The 20,444-nt window shown below is 41.6% G+C and overlaps 1 protein-coding gene across 2 annotated transcripts in view; it reads left to right on the top strand.

The window, feature by feature from the left end:
• Window positions 1-20,444, top strand: part of ERCC6 (ERCC excision repair 6, chromatin remodeling factor) — a 77,458-nt gene that overhangs the window by 42,424 nt on the left and 14,590 nt on the right. For both annotated transcript variants that reach the window (XM_033130526.1, XM_033130525.1), the window contains exons 8-12: window positions 1,822-1,957; window positions 10,547-10,717; window positions 11,196-11,372; window positions 15,706-15,822; window positions 19,357-19,452. In XM_033130526.1, the coding sequence (XP_032986417.1) occupies window positions 1,822-1,957; window positions 10,547-10,717; window positions 11,196-11,372; window positions 15,706-15,822; window positions 19,357-19,452 (697 nt within the window). The remainder of the gene's footprint in view (window positions 1-1,821; window positions 1,958-10,546; window positions 10,718-11,195; window positions 11,373-15,705; window positions 15,823-19,356; window positions 19,453-20,444) is intronic.

The raw sequence follows: 20,444 nt of genomic DNA, 5'->3' as shown, positions 1-20,444 counted from the left end.
GTAAGATGATACAGTGCCTACATGATGAGGGGAAATGAAGTGAATGACATAAGCATTGTGAGGTAGCGTTAGGCTATTCTAAGGGTGACCTGAACAGAAGCACTGTGATACCACGACAGTCAGTCTGATAACCCAGACGGCTACTATGTGACTAGTGGGTGGGGAGTGTGTATAGTGTACATACACTGGACAACGGGAGGATTTGAGGACGGAGCTGGATGTCGCGAGACTTCCTCACGCTACTCAGAATGGTGGTGTGCAGTTTAAAACTTAGAAATTGTTCATTTCTGGAATTTTCCATTTAATGCGTTTGGACTGAGACTGCAGAAAGGAAAACCGAGGGTAAGGAGAATACTGTCATCCTCCCTTGCACTGCGCGAGCCAGTCTCCCAGGCTCCTGAGTGGACTAGTGAGCGTCACCGGGGCCGTGTGTGCTGACAGCCCTCTGTGTCTCCCCACCTCGCTACAGCCAGACTGGTCAGAGTCCCATGCAGCTCACGTCTGGGAAGGAAGAGGGGTACCTGCACAAAGTGGGGTTCTGTTAGCAGGGAGAGAGAGGACGAGAGGGTGTGGAGATGGTGGCCATGAGCAGTCTGTCAGCTTCCTGTGTGTAGATACATTAGGGTGATTCCATCGGTAATCTTGTTTTTTAAAAGACTTATTCTGAACATTTTCCCAAGTTTTTAAATACTCTCCATTGTATTTCACAGACCCTTGTAGTATTTACTGTATGGTACTGTTGTAAGCACTTTACAGATATTAACTGATTTAATCTTTATGTAGCCCTCTCTGGTCAGTGCTGTTATTATTCCCACTTTAAGATGAGAAATGAGGCTCAGAGAGGTTAATGTGCCTAAGTTCACAGTCTGTGTGGGTTCAGTCCCGGGCAGGGCCTCTAACCACTAGCCTGTGCTGTGTTAAAGAATGAGATGATTTAGTCAACCCTTCTCTTATTTAAGGATGTTTAGATAGAAATCGCTCATCAATAAATAGGAAAAATAGACCCACTTTTCCCAGTGTCAGGAGTGCTGTGGTATGAATCCAGTACATAAGTGTTTCTTTGGGATTGTGAGCGAGCATGTGACGGCCGTTGTTGCGGCTCTTGCTGTGTCACGCTCAGCTGCTTTCTACAACGTGCAGCCTGCACTCCATGGGTGGGCTTTCCACTAGAAGCGGCCACTGTGATGCTCCTCCCCTTGCTTTTTATCACGTGGAGAAGAGAGTGGCACCATACGCGAAAGAGCAGGCTACAGCTTTCAGGAGACTGGCTCTGGGCATTGGTCCAGCTCCTGGTATAATCATGTCGCCTTGGACACGTCACCCTCCAAACCTTGGCCACGGCATTTCAGTCCTGCTGACTTCCCAGGACTGTGAGATTGAATTGAAATTAGTTGAAATTCTGTGGGTGAAAACTCTTGGTAGACTGTAAAGGCTCAAACAAATCGAAGATCTTATGTTCCCTTAGGTGAAGATACACTATGTAATACCCTCACTAATCTGCAGTAAAGGAGGAAAAAGTATTTTTGTCGCATAATTTTTGTTTTTGTTTTACTTTAGACATTATATTTTAATGTATTTTCTGGTATTTTCTCTTAATACCTGCGTTTACTAACAGATGAATGGGATTGAAGACATTTCTCTTGGTTGTATTAACCTCAATACTTTTTCTTTAAAGAAAATATCAATAGATTTCCATAGCTAGGATTCTCTTTTTTGAGCTGTTAAGTTTTGTTTGTTTGTTTCTTTTTTGTTTTTTGGCACTTAATCATCTATATGCTGTCATTCATGGTTGTGTTTTCTTCTTGGGTGTTTTGGGTGCAGGTTCGAGGGGTTGGGTCCAACTCTAATTGTTTGTCCAACAACAGTGATGCATCAGTGGGTAAGGGAATTTCACATGTGGTGGCCTCCGTTCCGAGTGGCAGTTCTACACGAAACCGGCTCCTGTACCCACAAAAAGGTAACATTACGACACTTCAGAACCTTTTCGTTTGTTTTGTCTTAAAGCCCTCCATTTTACATGTGTTTTCTTTCATCCATGTATTTCTCAAATGTATGTTTCTCGTCTGCATTGAAACTTGTTACTGATTTAATTAATAGCTCTGTATTTTGAAAACAATTATGAATGTAGGCTTTATCATTCAGAGTCCCTAGTGGTGCTGAGACATGTTTGTTGTCCAGTGAAACCACTGGGCATGGCCTGAGAGCGTGAGTGGGACCGTGAGTCAGGGGCCTACATAACAGTTAACTGGCTAGATGGGGGCACTAGCAGCTTTAAACAGTTTTAGGAAGGTGGATATAAAATGTCATGTAATAACTCTTAATTGGCAAATGCATTTGTTAATATGCTTTTCAAACATACTTTTAATTAATAAAAGAACAACCTATCATTTTGAGAATTTTACAATTTGCATTCATTGCTTTTTAGTTAAGTTGTTTTTTGTTCTCTGAAATCTTGATCGTCAGAGAACTGTATCACTGTGTTTTCATAGTTGTATTTCCTCACTTATTCATAGTTTTAGCCACATTATCTAAAAGGAGGTTTAATCTATGCTCTTGTGGATAACATAGATATATTGTATTATGCTTTTTTATTTTCATCTCTGTCTCACCATCTAGACCACAAGCTCCATAGAGTAGGGATTGTGTTGTCCGCATTTTTGTATCCCAGGTGCCCCCTAAGCATTTGCTGAGTGAATAATAATTACACATTTTTACTGTGGGTTTGCAGGTTGTTTTATTGACAAGAAGTGGCAGTTTATTATGAGTTCTTTCTTTCCTGCGTGTTTGGAGCTCTTGAGTGAGCTCTCGGGTACCCTATGAAAGAGCTCGTAGTGAATGCTGGCCTCGCTGAATTAGACACGTGTGAGTCGCTATCCTCCAGTGTTCCTTTAATTTTGCCAATACTCCTTTCCTCCAATTTCCCATCTGTTTTGCTATTGCGAGTAAGCAGAACTTCGATAAAAGTGAATCAGGAATATCTATAATTTAGTAGCTCAAGTTTGGTGAGATGGAATCTTATACTAGCTGTTGTCAAAACCACTGACTTTGCCCTGAATTTTAAATGATAAATGTAAAGTATACTGAGTTAAAATATAAATGCTGTGATCAAAAAAAAAAAAGATGTTTTGAGCAGCATAGTAACAGTTTAGATTTTTTTTCTAGTCAAAAGAAATTGTTGTAATCATCCTGTTATCACCCTTGTAAACATTTTTTATTCCGTTTTTCACTTCCATTCTCTGTTGACATCTTTTAATTGTATTGTTTTGTATTGTAAATTCTGTAGCTCGATTTATTAGTTGATGTTGTCTTTAAAAGGCAAATTTTTCCTATGTTCTTTATCGTTTTCTTTTGGGCTAGTGAAGTGTGTATATTTCACACCTTCACTTGGAAGTGGCTCACCTGCATTCCCTCTGTAATTATAACCTGAAGAACTACCTTCGTGTAGACAAAATACATTGACTTGTTAATGGAAATAGACTGACATTGGTCAGTGTCTCTGTGATGCTTCCTTAACTTGTTTAGGGGGAAAATCTTAGCAAACAGATATTTTACTCTTGTTGACAATGATTCCACCTTCTGAGGTTGTTTTGCAGACACAGACACATGGATGCACATGATTGATTGCTCATATTTTTTTTTCAGTGCTTTACAGTTCACCAAGGACTTTAACTTGAAGTTTCCTAACTTTTGAGGAAAAGCGGTAGACTTGTGTTTTTACTCTCACCCTTAACTCTTTCTACTGTTCCTTTTCCGTTGTAAAATATGTCAGATCTCTAAAGATGTAAGCTGTCAGGCAAAGGATCAAGATGATGTTCTCTTGCATCATTCAAACTATAGTCTCAACTTAGAAACACAAGCAGTTTATTGTTTATTAAGAATGCTAATGTCATTTTAGTAATTGTGATGATGACACATCAAAAATGTGTTAATTCCTTTGCACAGACCTTGTTAGTAACACTTCCAAGATCAAAACTCTGGCTTCTGGATTCAAGCACCAAAGTGCTATTTGATCCTTCTGCTCTGTCCCTTTTTATTTGTATGTATAGACCTTTGTCCCCACCTCCTGCTCACCTGTTGGCTCACAGATGTGTGTTAGATTGCAATAGACTATGTTTCTTAATCATATTTCAAATATTCTGCCAGTGTCAGTCTGGCCTCGGAGCCGCGTCTAACGTCTGACTTCCTTTTCATCCTTGTCAGCTGCGATTCCTTTGCTTCGTGGGAGCTTCCTGTGCCTGCTGGCTGTCCTGTCTCCATGTAATAGTGGCTCTGGCATAGGGACTTTCAGTGCTGGGGAAGTAGAGAAGAGGATTTCTCTTTAAGATACTTAAAAGAGCAATAATGCCAGAATTGTTCTGCTTATTATTCAAGTGGGTTATCTTTGTTATCCTAATGATTTATTGTAGCTGATCTGACTTAAAATTTTGAAATTTTTGCATTTAGAGACCATATCAAATGATCAGTTTCTGAGTGAAGCTCATCTATCATTCTGCTTCCCTAAATAGCCTTTTAGCTTGCCACCTCTTTTGACACTTGATCTTATGTTATCTTTGTTAATATTCTCTTTAGAGCAGAATTTAGAATTATCAAATAAACACCCAGCAACCATGCAAAAAATATGTGGCTGGTATTCCCAACCTACCAGTCAAATCAGATAAAAGACATCTTAGTCTTCTGAATCTCCTTTTATGATCAGTTGAAATCTCAGTTAACAGGAATCAAAGATTTCCCCTTTCTTGTTATGTTTTGTGATCCCTTTTTCTAACATAGAAAAACTTGATGTGTGAGTTAGTTAATACCGTGCTTCCCCGAAAATAAGACTTGGCCGGACCATCAGCCCTAATGCGTCTTTTGAAGCAAAAATTAATATAAGACCCAGTCTTATATTATATTATAGACCCGGTCTTACATTATAGTAAAATAAGACCACGTCTTATATTAATTTTTGCTCCAAAAGACGCATTCGAGCTGATGGTCCGGCCAGGTCTTACTTCCAGGGAAACACGGTATTTATTTGTTGCATAACTGCAAACATAATATTCCAGGTGTTTGATGCTGTTAGGGCTCTAAAAACACGGATGTGTTGTTTTTAACTGACCTTGAAAAGCTAACTGTTTTCTTGGGGAAAGAAACAGTTGTCATTTTATGTCCCTCCCACCTTTTTCTTCTGTGTAGGATATAGAATAGTTCAGATAATTCAAAGAGTTTTATCTCGTTTTTATTAATTCATGGCATTTAGAGGCTTACAAGTGGGAAATGTAATAATGGCATAAAGGTTTAAAGCATAGATTTTGTAACTACCAGACCAGGGTTTGAGTCCCGGGTATGCCATTTTACAGCTTCATGACCTTGGGCAAGTCACTTGGCTTCTCTGAGCCTACTTTGATCTCCTGCAAAATGGGATTTTTTTGGTAATTTTATTGGGATTTGTTGGGTTAATATGTGTGTAGGAAAAGGTTACGTTTACTCAGGTAATTTTTACTTAGAAACAAAGAATATTGTAGACCTCTTCATCTTAGTAGTTGAGAAAAGAGGCTCCGACATTGTGATTCATTCAGTATAAATACATTGCGGATAGAAGGTTCACACCTGCTTTATCAAAAATGTGCATGGTGAGTTACATATAGACCTTTTTTCTCATGTCCAGATATATTTGGCCCCAAATGGAAACAATGAAATAAAATGTTAAAATTCTTTTGGGGAACTACAAGGTGTGATAAAAGAAGAAACACACAAAAACATGGGCATCTAATGAAACTATCATTGTGTGTTCTTTAAAAAGGCCTGTTTTCTGAAGCACTAAAGTAACAAGATTTGGCTTTTAAAAGCTGGAATGAAGTCAAGTAAAAACATAACAGAAGTAGGAAAGGGCCACACGGTCCCTCAAGCATCCTAAATATTTCAGACCCGTTCCAAGTACACAAATGACTACGCAGAGTGAGGTAGTTCCTATTAACTTTAGAGATGGTGTATATACCTAATAGAAGAAATAATAGATGCTGCGCTCGTTCTGTGAGGTGTATTGTAAAATTATGTTGCTGGAGCCCGTTTTTCTTCATCGTCAGCACAAATCCTTGTTTATTAAAGATTTAGCTTGAAGGAAATTTTAATTAATTACAGGTGCAGCAAATCCTGCCTGGGAAGCTGCCGTGCTGTTTGCGTGAGTGGCCTTCGCATGCCGTGCTCCCTGCGCTCCCGCTGCCTGACAGAGTGATTTATGGCTGTGTTTTCCACCAGTCCACTGTTTGCCCTCTAGGAGCGATTGGTCTCCTGAGCCCCCGTAATAACAGCAGTCCTTTCACAGACATCTTTTAGTGACAACAGCACTGCATTCAGTAAGTCAGGCTAATTGCAGATGTACCCTATTAATTGCAAAAGCTAGGAGAGGTTACATATTTTACAAGCTTTTAATTTGAAACCGCCCGAGATGATTTGTCTTAAGTGTTTAGATAGAGACGTCCATAATATTCAACAATTCACCATTATTGAAACTCCAGCCTGGGCAGTTACAGAATTCTGAGATTGAATCAGGTGAAAACAGTCTTAGATGTGTGTTTACCCAATGGCTGTTAAGTAAGTGGAGGTTATCTTTTCAATGGGGACATTTTCAAAATTTTCTTACCCCTTTTTATAAAAGTGTCTTCTTAATTTTTGTTCATCATTATCCATCTATAGCGAACATTACAGAGTTTTTCAAATAAACTTCAGTCCTTAAACATACAAGAAAAGCTGAACATCATTCCACTGGTATGTATTCCAGAGGCTCCGTATCTCACTTGTTTAACTTGGTGAAGTGATGTCCGGAATCCAGCTCAGGGTCATGTTCCTGGGAGGTCAGTTGCATGACCACGGTGAGTCTGTGATCCAGCAGCTAGGAGTTCTGCGGAGCACATTTGCAGGGTTTGGTTGTGACTCAGTGGATATTTTATAAATAAGAGTGGTAATTTAACTTCTGCTATCTTTCAAGCCACACACAGTTGGAGTTTGCATCTCCCCTTTCTCTGTGCATACAAAGAGCTCTGTGCCTGGAGGAGAATGGGGCATGGAGCATTCCGGGTTTCTTTCTATCCTCTCATGCCCTACCTGCTTCATGGCTTCTAGCAGCCACTGCTCTTCTGGAGGAGGCATGGGGTAGAGTTGGGCTAGCTGCCTGCCCAGCATCTCCATGGAAAATTTAGATGTGCAAGAACTACTGAAATCATCACCGGCTTCTAAAAGTCCCAGACTGGTGTGCTGAGGGGCTTGGGGTACAGCAGTGCACCTCCTGGCAGCCTGCTTTCCGGCGGGGCCTGTGGCGGTGGGGTAGCGCTGGGGGCAGGGAGGAGTGACGCAGGCCAGTCCTGTTTGTGCGGCTGTGAGCCCTGAGGTGTTTACAGCTGCGTTCATCATAGATACAAAGTCAGGTTAGATAGGTGTATGGAGCAGGCACTAGCATTGTGCACAGGGAGGTGGCAAAATGGCGGTCCTAGTAATAACGCAGCTCTCACCTGTCGGGCCTTTCCTAGGTACCAGGTAGCGATGGCAGCTGCTCTCTGAAGTGTTACTGACTGAAGTGTCCAGTGCATTATGACATGAGAACACAGTTTCCTCCTCTTTGTTTTTCTCTTTCAAAAATTTCCCGGCCCTTGTCATACTCTTTTTTATTCTATTGAATTAAAAAATATTCTAATCCTAGTTTGTTAAGATAATGTCATTTTTGAAGATGATGGAGTTTATAAAATTTGTATGATTGTGATTACATGAATTATTCTATTGGGTATCCTGATAGTTATATACTCTTATATTCCTGTAATAAGCCTTACTAGGTTAATATATTGCAAGATTTTATTATAAAGTAATGGCTCTCTAATGTGTTGTATCTGTCAGTTTTGAAAACAGGCTTTTGCTGGCTTCATATTAATGATTTGGAATGCATTTTATCCTTTTCTCTATTTTGGAATAGTTGAAATAACAATCAATTCCTCCTTCGCTCATGAAATCCTCTGGGTGTGGTAGACTTTTGGTGGGAAGAGCATAACATCTTGTCCAAGTTCTTTAGTATTGGTCTGATCGGGTTGTCTCATTTTTCTTGAGTCAATTTGGTAATTTATTTTTCTAACAGTCATCCTCTGTCAGATGTTCAGTCTTTGGTTAGACTGCACGTGGTGGGGTTAGCATTTGTGTTCTCTGCACCGCCATGGCCCTCCTTTGACAGCTCTCGTGCTGTGCCTCTGAGTCTCTGTTCTTTGGGCTGACTTTTCAGAGGTTTGTCTGTTCTGGTTGGTCTTTTCAAAGACTTACTTAGTTTTTTGCTTTATCAATTCTACCAGGTTTTTTTCTTTAAGATTCACTAACTTTTGTTTTTATCTTACTAATTCTCTCATTTTCCTTTTTTCAGCAGCTTGCATTGACTGCCGAGTTTGATGTCAGCCTTTTTGAATAGAGTGTAAAACATGAGTATTCTTTGTGTGGGCTGAAGCTCTGCTGATAGCTAGGAAAAGGTGCTCACTAATGGTGATACTTAGATCCTTTGCATCTTAATTTTTAAATATTTTGTTTCCTTTAATGTTACTATCTCTCTTCTGATTTGTCAGACTCTGAGAGTCAGGTCCCGTGAAGGCGATGGCTCTGCCACTTTGTCAGTGCAGCTCTAAGGAACTTGCTTTTGTTTTGTTGTAGTGCTTTTTGGTAGGTAAAGTTTCACAGCTCTTCTTTCTTTGTGTTGTCTCATTTAAAATAGAAATCATCCCTCTTTTTTCTGTTTCCTTCTTTTCGTCTGATATTTATTATTTCTAATCCTGCCCTGTTTTTGTTTGCATTTCCTTGGTATATCTTTTGATAATTCCCATATTTTCTACTTTCCTTGCCAGTCTACTTTGGGTTTCTTTTAATTATGAGACTGTTTTTACCATACTTACCCAGTGAAAAGTCTAGCTGCTGGTAACCCACTGTCATATGGCGACCCCTGACATGTTTAGTCTTTTTTGCCCTGTCATAGTTTAATAGTTCTACAATCTATTTATTTTTTCATATTTATGCCAAAGTAGCAACTGTTAATCAGTAAGTGGGCATGAATGTTTAGCAAATATCTTTCAACCAATTGCGGTTAAGAATTAAACACTATCTGTCATCCCGTTCTACACCTGGACAGGGTGAGATTTTTAGTTCTCTTGTATTTTCCCCTATTTTCACTCTAGGTTTTGTTAAACAAAACCGGAATTATAGCAACACTTAAAAATATTTCCCTTTTTAGATTTTGGATCCTTTCTTAGCAGTGTTTTAATATTTACTTAATTATTGTTTTAATAATTTATTTTGAGAACTGGTGTATATATTACGTGTAATTTTCCCTTAAGTTTTTTTTCTTTTATAGTAAAGTAAGAGGCAGTGTTGCCTAATATTTAGTTAATACTAGCTTTGGAGTTGGCTGCCTTTCCACATTCAAGTCCTGACTCCACCACTTACCAGCTGTGTGACCTGATATATTATTTACTATCCCTAAGACACGGTTTCCTCATCTGTAAAATGGGAGTTAGTAACAGGACCCCTGTTCTCTCTCAGAGTTGCTGTGGCTGTGACGAGTTTCCTGCTGAGGAGGTCTGTTATCTGCGGGCACAGCTTCCGCTCATGGAAAGGGACCATGTCCTCTTCTTAGTGACCGTACCCGCTGCGCCCTCTGGGTGTCCCATACTGTACCTCGCCCATCTCCTGCTGGTTTATTTTCTGTCCTTGCCTGTCTGAAGGTAGAGTTTGTTTTTCCTTTCAAGCGTGACTGCTATTGTAGTTCGGATCAGTGAAGAGTTCCAGGTTCACTGCTTCCCCCAGAACTATGGAAAGATTTCCCTTTGAGTTTTGACATGTTTAGTGTTACAGAAAAGATGTTCAACACTGATAGAGCCTTTTTCCTCTCCAGAGAATCTTTTTCTATTTTGTTCTGAAGTTATAGCATTTTCTCTTGTTTTTCTTTATTTTTGGAATTCAGACAGCTCGTAGGTATATGCCTAGGTCTATGTCTTTTCAGGGTTTCTGCCTGACACTCGGGGATATTTTGCTCTGTAGACTCAAGTCTCTCCTCAAAATTTTTTTCTGCGTTGAAAAAAATCATTGCTTTTAATTGTTTTTTCTCTATCCTCCTGGAATTCATGTGATAAATCGTTAGAGCTCCAGTATTTGTCTTTCTTATCTTCTTGGCTTTTCTCTCATTTTCTTGCTTTTGTTTTCAAATAAATCACTTTCCATCTACCTTGTTGTTCTAAGTTTAACAAGGATTGACACAAAGGATGTTTTGGAAAAATAAAAATTAGGTAAATGTTTATATATTATAACTTTTTCTGGTCTTCTTTTGAGCCCCCTTCCCCGATAGTGGATATGTTAGTCAGTGTTTGCCATTTAGAGATACATGAAACATACAGCAAACTTCCATTGCTGATAATGTACAATTGTAGGTATTATGTTTGTATACATATTTATGAAGTGCTTTGGATTACATCACGATTGGAAGATTGTCATTTCAAGACTCATGCTTATTAACTGAACTTCTTATTTAAAACTGGCTTTACCATTTTAGGAGAAACTAATTCGAGATATTGCTCATTGTCACGGAATTTTGATCACTTCTTACTCCTACATTCGCCTGATGCAAGATGATATTAGCAGGCATGACTGGCACTATGTGATCTTGGACGAAGGACACAAAATCCGAAACCCAAATGCTGCCATCACCCTTGCTTGCAAACAGGTATGACCTCGTATAACAAGGGGGATTTCCAGGTGGATCGTAGTATTTAATTGAGAATAAACTCCCTGATTTTAGTAAACACTTATGGAATCTTTTCTTATGCCTTTGCATAAGGAATTTGAAATACACATTTTGCCTTCATGTAGAAAATTCTTTATTCTTGCCCTTAATCATGTTTTTTTAAAAATTCTAATTGTTCACATTACCTAATATCTCTTGTAGGGATCAGTTGTTAGAATGTAACCAAATCCAACTCTAATCCATTGCATTCAGCTTGAACAATAAGAAAAAATTCTTCCCAATTTTTTTATCTGTATGGAATTGAAAAATTTAAATTGCATAAAATGTTTATGTTTTGGAGGAGACCAAAATGATACGTATTAAATAACAAGATTGCGTGGGAGTGTTTTGGGGTAGGGTTAGTGACCATCTGTTAAGAGGTAAATTTAATAAAGAAATATTTTCTTTCCCAAAATAGTTCCGCACCCCTCATCGCATCATCTTGTCTGGCTCACCGATGCAAAACAACCTCCGTGAGCTGTGGTCGCTGTTTGACTTTATCTTCCCAGGAAAGCTGGGCACATTGCCTGTGTTTATGGAGCAGTTCTCGGTCCCCATCACCATGGGGGGGTATTCAAACGCCTCCCCAGTACAGGTAATGTATTAGGCAGGTAACACTTTCGGCATTTCAATATTTCAAATGTTCCTGCTCAGTACTATATACTCTGTAGCCAAGTTATTCAGAATATTAGGGAGATGACCTAATATCTGGTAAAAATCACAAAATTATTTTTGCTTGATAGCTCGGATTTTTCCAGATAAGTTTTTAAAAATCATGTGAAATATTCAAGAGCAGTCAGAAATTATGAGATAAGAGCGAGTCAGTTCTGGACAGCATATAACAGTGCGAACTGGGGTAGTGCATCTTATAAAGTAGTCTGAAGGCTTAGAAAAGAGGAAACTGGAGGGGGATTATTCAGGGAAGAGTTAATGAGACACGTATTCCTTATTCTGATTCTGGGAAAACAGGTGGAGGAGAACGATGACATTCTAGATTAGGGTAACAGTGTGGAGGCAGCCGCTTTGTGTGGCCATGGGCAGGAAAGAGACACACTTGACTGGACTAGAGATGCTGGTGGGGGAGTAGAAGGTGAGTTGAGGGTTCCGGCAGTGGGAGCCTTGAGAGGGAGGTAGGGAGCTCAGGCAAGGAAGTGTCACTGAGGGTGTCTGAGCAGGACCCTGGGACAGGGCTGTTCTCAGAGAGTCACTCAGGCTGTGGGTAGTTGTGGGAGGGAGGCTGGTATTGAGACACCTGCAGGAATCATGAGGACCTGCACCTGGACCTGGGTGGTGGTCCTGAGAACGGAAGTGAAGAACAAGGACCCTGGGGGGAGAGCAGGGACCCTGGGGGGAGGGCATTTTTTTTAAGACAGAACAAACAAGGTGTAGAGGCTGATAAGATAAAGAAAATGGGGTAGGGGGTCATGCTCTTACTGCAGCTGACGCCTGAGGTTTCAGGCCTGGGTGATCTGTAGCATGCGGCTGTCACAGACAGGAACATCAAGAGGTGAAGCCGACCTGAGGGCAGAGTCCAGCCAGGGTGAGAGGCAGGGTTTCTGCACAGCTCTCAGGGGGCCTGTATCTGCCAGGTAGTGCCTGAGCCACAAAGCTTTTCACCAAGAAAGACGTTCACATGTTTTGAGGTACTTAATTAGAAAAATAATTTTAGGCATTTATAATTAGAGGATTGTCAACAACAATTTTAATACCTTTTACATTTTGAGATTGAATGATTTTCAGTTAACTTTTGTAGGGTCTCTCTTCCTCCACTGAATCACTGTTGTTCTGCATTTATCGTGTTCTTTTTTTAAACTTTTTATTTTAAAATAATTTCAAACTTAACAGAAAGTTGCAAGAATCATAAAAAAGAACTCCTATGTACTCTTCACCCAGATTCACCAACCGTTAGCATTTTGCTAACATTCTGCTACATTTGCTCTAGCTTTCCTTCCCTCCCTCACCGCACCTCTGTATATGCACATAAATTTATAGTATTGTTTTCTGAATCACAGTGAGCATGTTGCAGATGATGCCATTTTCCTCTAGATCCTTCAGGGTGTGTTTCTAAAGAACAAGGACATTCTCTTCCATAACTACAGTGTAAACATCAAAATCAGGAGGAAATTTAGTATCGATATAATTCTGTGATTGAAAGTATATGTCATTTATATCTACCAATTCTTCTAGTAGTATCTTTGTCTCTTTAGTCTCCTTTAGTCCGGGACAGTTTCTCTAATCTTTCTTATGCCTTCCAATGACCTTGGCAGTTTCAGAGACCATAGGCCTGTCATTTTATAGCATGTATCTCACTTTGTTTTATCTTCCATTCTTTGTGATTGGATTCAGAGTATGCATTTTTGGCGAGAATGTCACAGAAGTAACCTATCTTTCTCATTCTTCCTATCTGGAGGTACATGCTGTTGGCTTATCCCTGTTGGTGGTATTAATTGATGGTGGTCTAATTACTTGGGTGAGGTGCTATTTGCCAGATTTCTAAACTCTTCAGACATACCATGTCTCTTTTGGAGTTAATAAGTCATTTGTGGGGAAATACTTTGAGACCATGTAATATGGCTGTTTTTTCCTTGAGGTCCTTGTTTCAGAAGTTTGTGCACTTTTTCCCTTTTTAGATTATAAGGTCCTTGGGAGCAGAGGTGTAGTTTTTATTTGCTCCTTTCTGTTTAAGTCCATGGCTGCCACACATTATTGAATCCCAAGAAGATAGTCTGTCAGCAGATGTTTATTGTGTCAGGCTGGGGCTAAAATGATGGGAGATGGCCAGCGACTGGAACCTTTCTGTGAATAGTATTCCCAGTCCGTTGCGGGGTTCGTAGAGGGAAAATAAACATGATCATAATGCAGGGTAATAAGATCTGTTATCAGCGATATACAGTATCAGACTGTGGGAGTCAGAAAGGCTCCTGAGGCCCAGACGGCTATGCTAGGACCTGAAAGGTAGGGGGAGGTGAGGAAGAAGAACAGTAACTATTATACCACACGTGGGGACTGCTGCTTGGGTCTGTATGTTAAGCTTGTGCAGAGGATTTTAGAACTAAAAAGAACCTGAGGAGTCATCTAATTGAACCTCCTTATTTCATGCTCAAGGTTATTGAGACTCAGCATTTTGGTGACTTGCCTAAGATCACACAACTCTGGAAGGAGCAGAGCTGGGTGCACTTAGGACTCTACCTTGTCAGGAATCGGAAGAAATCGTGGGCATGCTCAGCTCGGTATCCATTTTCCGCAGCACTGCGGAGTTGGAAGTGACAGAGAAATAAAGCTGCATTCCCCCTCCCATGGTTTTTTACTCACAGAGACAAGGACAGGAGAATCAGCTTTATTGCCGGAAGCACGGGATTCTCTAGGAAGGTTGGACTGGGGAATGTGGCTTGACATCAAGACTGAAATAAGGTTTCTTAGTCTTTCCTGAATTCCTATCCTCACCCCAGCCTAGAGCTTAAGATCTTCCTCTGGGGAGAGTTGGGTGTGACACACAGACCCAGACCTGTCCCCAGCTGTGCTGGGCTCTGACCCTGGTGCGTTCACCGCAGTGGCTCAGGAGCAGGGGAGCTCCTAGAGGGGTGGACGAGCAGGAGAGAATAGGCCGCCCAACAGCCCTGTCCTGGTTTTCCAGCATCACCAACCAGCTCACTGGCTCTTCGGGAGGAGAAGTGTGGGTAGAGGTGAGGATGTGAGGACAATTTCCTTAAAATACTGTGCATATTTTTAGGAAGAATTTAAACAAGTACTTGCTTCTTTGGTGAGACTATAATGTCTTGTTAAATTCTGAAACTTAATCCTCTCTGCATTACAACCCATAATATGTACCTGTCTTAATGGTAATTTTTATCAATATCTGAATGATACATTTATGGGGTTACCTGTAACTAAAAGTTGTTGATTAATTGAGCTTCTTTATTATTGTCTGCTATTCCAAGTACAACCTTTTTTTTTATGTTTACATACGCACATACACATAAGATAAACCACATGTATACATACTTGAAGTCTTCTTAGGGTCTTTTAAAATGTTTCTTTTTTACCATGTTAATTCTGTAACGTGATTTTTTTCTGTATTACGATCAAGCTCTTTTTGTCATTCATTTCGCAGCTAACTTGCTTAAGATTAAACTTTGGTTGCATTTTTTCTTGTTCTATTAAATAGTAATTTACTAAGTTGTTAAGCCTATTTAGATTGTTTTTTAAAGTATCAATAATTTATTGAATTCTTTGTTTGCCCTTAAGTGAATTGCAGAGGGAGTGGTTTCCTGCGCTGTGGGCCTTTGTGTTTGTATGTACAGTTAATACCCATCTCCTGTGGCTGTGCTCCATTACAAAACCAGCTGCTCCATTGTAGGCTGGAGTGACCTTTCATTTCTGGACTCACAGGGCTTTTCTTGATCCTACTCTTCTAAGTCTCCAGTGGGCAGTGATCTCTGCTGATTATCTGGTTGCGTCCATTGCTGCAGCTTCCCCCAGAGTTGGCTTTTGATCTTCAGTCTTGCAGGGTTGCAGTTCCTTTGTAGCTTTTGGAGAATACAAGATTATAAGCAAAGATTTGTTTGAAAGCATTATTTTTTCCCTAGAGGGTGGTTGAGAACCAACTAAATCTTGACCTTAGGGTTTAGCTATGCAGTAATTAAAGAAAGTATAGAAAAATAGGGCACAAAATTACCAGTGTTTTTTTGTTGGTACATTTTGGTTAAGGTTTTTTTTTACTGATATTATGATGAAAGCTACCACCTCCTGGAGTATATTTAACTTACACTAATTTTTGCAAAATGGCACCATTTTGCAGCCATTTCCAACTACAGTCATTGGTGATTCTTTTGAAAATTCTTTTTTTAAGCATTGGAATCAGTTGAGAGGTAAGAACAAACACATTCCTTAAACATGTGGTAATTGTTTCTTCTTTTCTCTTACTAAAGGTTAAAACTGCTTATAAGTGTGCGTGTGTCTTACGGGATACCATAAACCCATATCTACTGCGCAGAATGAAGTCAGATGTCAAAATGAGTCTTTCTTTACCGGATAAAAACGAACAGGTCTGTAAATCCAGGAGTTACCAAAACACTCCTAAAACACGGGCGTACCTGTCTATCTGCTCTGCTTTTCATATGCAGACTTGGTGAGACTAACTGGTGTCTCAGGTGCTGTGGGGCAGGCCGATCTACATCCCTATGTACCTGTATGTGCCAGGTGAGCCCGCTGTGGCATCTGCCCTCAGGAGGACTCTTCTCTCATCCACAGGCTTAGCTCTCTCTTACTACCACACGGATTCCCACAGCTACTCTTCTTGAACTTTTCCATTTGCCTCAAGTCCCCAATTCATTCATGCTACAAATTGTACTAGGTACCAGCCACATGCCTGGGAGATAGCAGTGAGTGAAGCAAACACTTGTTCTCATTAAACTCATGTTTATTTTTGAGGAGAGACAGTCAAAAATAAATATATCAAGTGGCCGGTGGTGGTAAGTGTGGAGAAAACAATGAGGCAGGGTAAGGGAGATAGATAGGGAGTGCTGAGGGCAAGGATTTGGGGAACCAGGCTGTTATAAGGGACGGTCAAAGAAGACCTCTGATAAACTGACATTTGAGCAGAGGCCTAAAGAAGGTAAAGGAGGGACTTATAGGGGATTTTGGAGGAAGAGCATTCTAGGTGTATGGAAAGTAGGGGTGCGTTTGTATGTTTGGGGACCAGCAAGGTGGCCAGTGTAGCTGGAAGGCAGCAGCAAGGAGAAGGCTCAAAGGAAGCGGTCAGGTCACCCGCCAGATCACCAGAGCCCACAGGTCGTGGGGAAGACTGGAGGAGATTCACAGGAAGATACCGAGCAAAGCAGTGATATCATCTGACTTCAGTTTGCAAAGAATCATCGTTTAAAATTCCACCCTAGTGCTCTATGAATAGATGAGTGCACCTCCTATTCAGAATCTAGGAGAGAATGCACTGCAGATTTTGAATGCTGAAACTGTAAAGGACCTGGGAGCTCTGTCATCCAGGCCCCTTTCCGCACTGCCTCTTCCCTCCCCACCAGAACTCACCTCCACGTTTAGGCCCGGGTCTTAGCATTCCCCCTCACGGGTCTTCCCTTCCTGCAGGTTCCTTAGGACACAGCCCTCTGAGCTGCGGCTAATTCTCAGTCAGCCAGCTGATGTGGTGTTTATGTGTCCTTTGTCATCTCTCACTTACCTGCTTCACATCCTCATCAGTTAGAGCAGTTTAGTGTGGCTGGTCTTCCAGCCACGGGCACCCTCCTCTCCATTCAGCTTTGCACATCGTTGCTGGATTCATTTTTCCAAGGCTTGTTTCCCTATCAGCATACCTTTGATGTCCCTCTCCCCACAAAGAAGACTGATTTAGCTGTTTGGGTCGACTTATTTTCACTGGAATTCCTGAATGCCTCTTCCTCTGTTCCATGCAATAGCTGTGGTACATTGCTTCCTGTTTTTAAACATGAGGCACTTTTCCCTCCCTTTGCATATGTTGTTCCCTCCAGCAAGCACATACACACACAAGCTCCATGTGAAGACCCCACAGGCTCCCCACTGGAGCTCCTTGAGGTTAGCATTCTGTTTTCAGACTCGGCATGACACCTGGAACGGTGATTCACAGACACTAGGTACCTGGTGAATAACTTGTCCAATTTGCTTGGTGATTGAGAGGAGAGGCTTTTCTGTTGCCATTTTTAAAGGATTGAAATGTGAATTTAAGAAATTAAGAGTTATAAACACTCAGGTTCAGGTCAGAAAGATTACTCAGGGAGCATCTGAAAGCATTGGAGGGAAAGAAAATGGAGGCAAGTGGAATGAGTTAGCCAGTCCCTGTAAATTCCTCAGGAGAAAAGCTGTGGACCTGAGCGAAGGCGAAGATGGGACTGGCAGGAGGAGGCAGAGGGCCCAGAGACTCCCAGGTTTCTCACGTGGATGCTGGGACGGCTCTGTTGCAGCAGAGGCTTCAGAAGGACACACAACTCAGAGGAGACAGCTGATGAGTTTAATTTAGCTTACTATATTTGAAGTGCGAGGGAACATCTCCTTGCCCAAAAGGCAGTCATAAATGGGTTCAGGACTGAGGAGAGTTCTAGTCTGGGTGTCGCTATGACCTGTGAGCAGGGAAGGTGTTCAAGTTACAAGCAGGGGTGAGTTTGCCCAAGGAGTCATGTAGAATGTGAAGAGAAGCAGCCCAGGGAAAGGGCAAAATTAAGGAGAAGGTAGAAGAGGAGTGAGCTGGGAGGACGAGAGGCCCAGGTGGAGACGCAAGGGGTGGGTCAGGGAAGTGGAGCCCGGAGGCCCTGAGCACCCAGTGTGGCAGCTAGGAAGTTACAGTGACCTCGTCCATCACAGTCCCAGTGGCACCAGCGGAAGTGCCCTCCTGGCTTGTGCTGGGTTCATGAGTGGCTAGAAGGCAAGGAAGTAGAGCTGGTTATTGTACATGATACTTTCAGGAGTTTTCGCCCTCGAATATTGGAGAGTGTAACGGGTGGAGCTATGTCCTAAGGAAGGTGAGTGGGTTTTCACATCTGGTGGGAAGGTTGAAGGATTGCCTTTGATTCCATATAGGAACCTATTCCTTTGAGACTAAAGGAAAATAAGCTGAGGCAGATGAAGAAGTAGATAAAAATTTTAGGGAGTGAAAACTATAGAGAATCATGCCTGATAGCTTCAGTTATTTTTGTTGTTTTGTTTTTGTTTGATTGTTTTTAAGTAGAGGTTGAGACAGAGTTGGGTGGGTGGCTTGAGGGGAGTAAGGAGTGTTGTCACAGCCATTCTGGGTTTGCAGAAGGTGCTGGACAGGGAGTGCATAGAGGGTTCCCTTGGAGACCAGGAGCAGGCAGTGGCAGGACGCCCCCCTGGTGGGTGACATTCTCCAGCAGTGCTCAGTGATTAACTGGGAAGGAGGAGAGAAGGCAGGTGGTTGAGTTAATCTACATTTGGGAGTTTCCAGGGCAGTGGCAGTGGGTGGCAGGGGTGTGACTGAAGGACAGTTCCTTGGGAGTATGACTAGCCAAGGAGGACAGTTGAGCCATGAGGTGGCGGTGGTGGACTTGGAAAACGAGGAAGGTTGAGAAGCAGAATCAGAGCACAGACGGCATGGAGTATTTGCTGCAGTTGGGCTGGCAGGGTGGGGTTGCTGCCAGAGAAGAGTCTGGAAAACCTGTGGACCTGCGCTTAGAACTCCAGGAAAGGGGGCGTGCAGGCGGAATCACGGGCCCTGGTCAAGTTTGCACATGGGAGACAGTTGGGCGCTTGTTGGCTAGGGTGGAGGAAGGTCTGTCTGCGCACCTAGCCCTGAACTTGCCTGTGAGCAGGAAACCAGGCTTCGGGGGCTGTGAGGACTGTGGGGTGCGGACCAAGAGATGGATGGATGACAGAAATGGGAGCTCGTGAGAGGAGGGCGCTGCGCTCACTATTCACCTCACAGATGTGGCTTCATTTGGGTTCTTTGAAACAAGAGATACATTGTTAACATTGCGTACATGGTGCTGTTTTGATTAGAAAATTTTGTGGGTATTTTAATAATTTTATTCTGTTAAACTTCTTTTGAAATGACATAGTTTCTCTCTCTTTTGCCCCCATAGGTCTTATTTTGCCGTCTTACAGATGAGCAACATAAAGTCTACCAAAATTTCATCGATTCCAAAGAAGTTTACAGAATTCTCAATGGAGAGCTGCAGGTCAGCCTACTGACAGAAGCCAGAGAAATGAATTGTGGACCAAGGGAAGTGGGGAAAGAAAGGAAACTAGTACTAGTCAGGGTTCACTCTTATTCTTGAAAACATTACAGTGCGAACCTTCACTTAGTTTGGAGCCCTTCCAGAAGTGAGAGAACCCACAATTGAATTTCAGCACATCCCCTTCTTGTCTATACTGCAGCTGTTACACTTGAATCCAGCACTGTGTGGTCAGGTGGAAGAGCAGTGCTGGACAGCAGGCAGGGCCTGTAACAGTGAGTCCTGTGGGGCTACCGACCCTGTGACAAATGTCGGGAAGCAGCCATGCACTGCTGGTGTCGCAGGCGCAGGGCGGAGGAATTAACGTCATAAACTTCTCCGTACCGTCATTTCAGTTATTGGCAATAGTCAGCCATCTATGTGGGTACATGTCTGTTCAGTAAGTATGCGTAGTAGGTTTTTAATCAGCATTTAAGTCAAAGCTTCATGTAAATTATTCAGCTTCTTTGTGTTCCAGTATCTTAAAATGGGAATTGTGTTTTACTTATCTGACATGTAAGAAAGACTCTCGTAGTCTTTGATCTGTCCTCACTGGAGGTATAGCTGAGAATGCTCCAGGATACACACTGTCCTGCTTGTACACAGACGTAGATGAAGAGCTAGATGCGGGTCACATGAATGCCACCTGTGTTTCATGACACCTGCACGCTTTTTCTTCCAAATGAAGTAATTTCAATTCTTTTAACCATCCCTCACAATTTCTTACTTTGTCTTTCATTGGCATCTATAGGAGGTTTTTAAATCATTCACATCTATTCGTCTCCTAAATCGCCCCTTAACTTATCTTCTTGTGCCTCTAAGTCGTGCAGCCCTAGATGGTCTAGATCAGTACTATCCAGCAGACACAGAATGCAAGCCACATGTGTGATTTAGTATTTTCTAGTAGTCATGTTAAAAATTATAGAAAAGTAAAAGCGTGAAGTCAATTTAGGTAA

Source organism: Rhinolophus ferrumequinum, chromosome 16 (genome assembly GCF_004115265.2).
Source record: "Rhinolophus ferrumequinum isolate MPI-CBG mRhiFer1 chromosome 16, mRhiFer1_v1.p, whole genome shotgun sequence".
In the NCBI taxonomy this organism is placed as follows: domain Eukaryota; kingdom Metazoa; phylum Chordata; class Mammalia; order Chiroptera; family Rhinolophidae; genus Rhinolophus; species Rhinolophus ferrumequinum.
The sequence above is the reverse complement of the archived record's forward strand: the minus strand, read 5'-3'. Positions and strand labels throughout refer to the sequence as shown.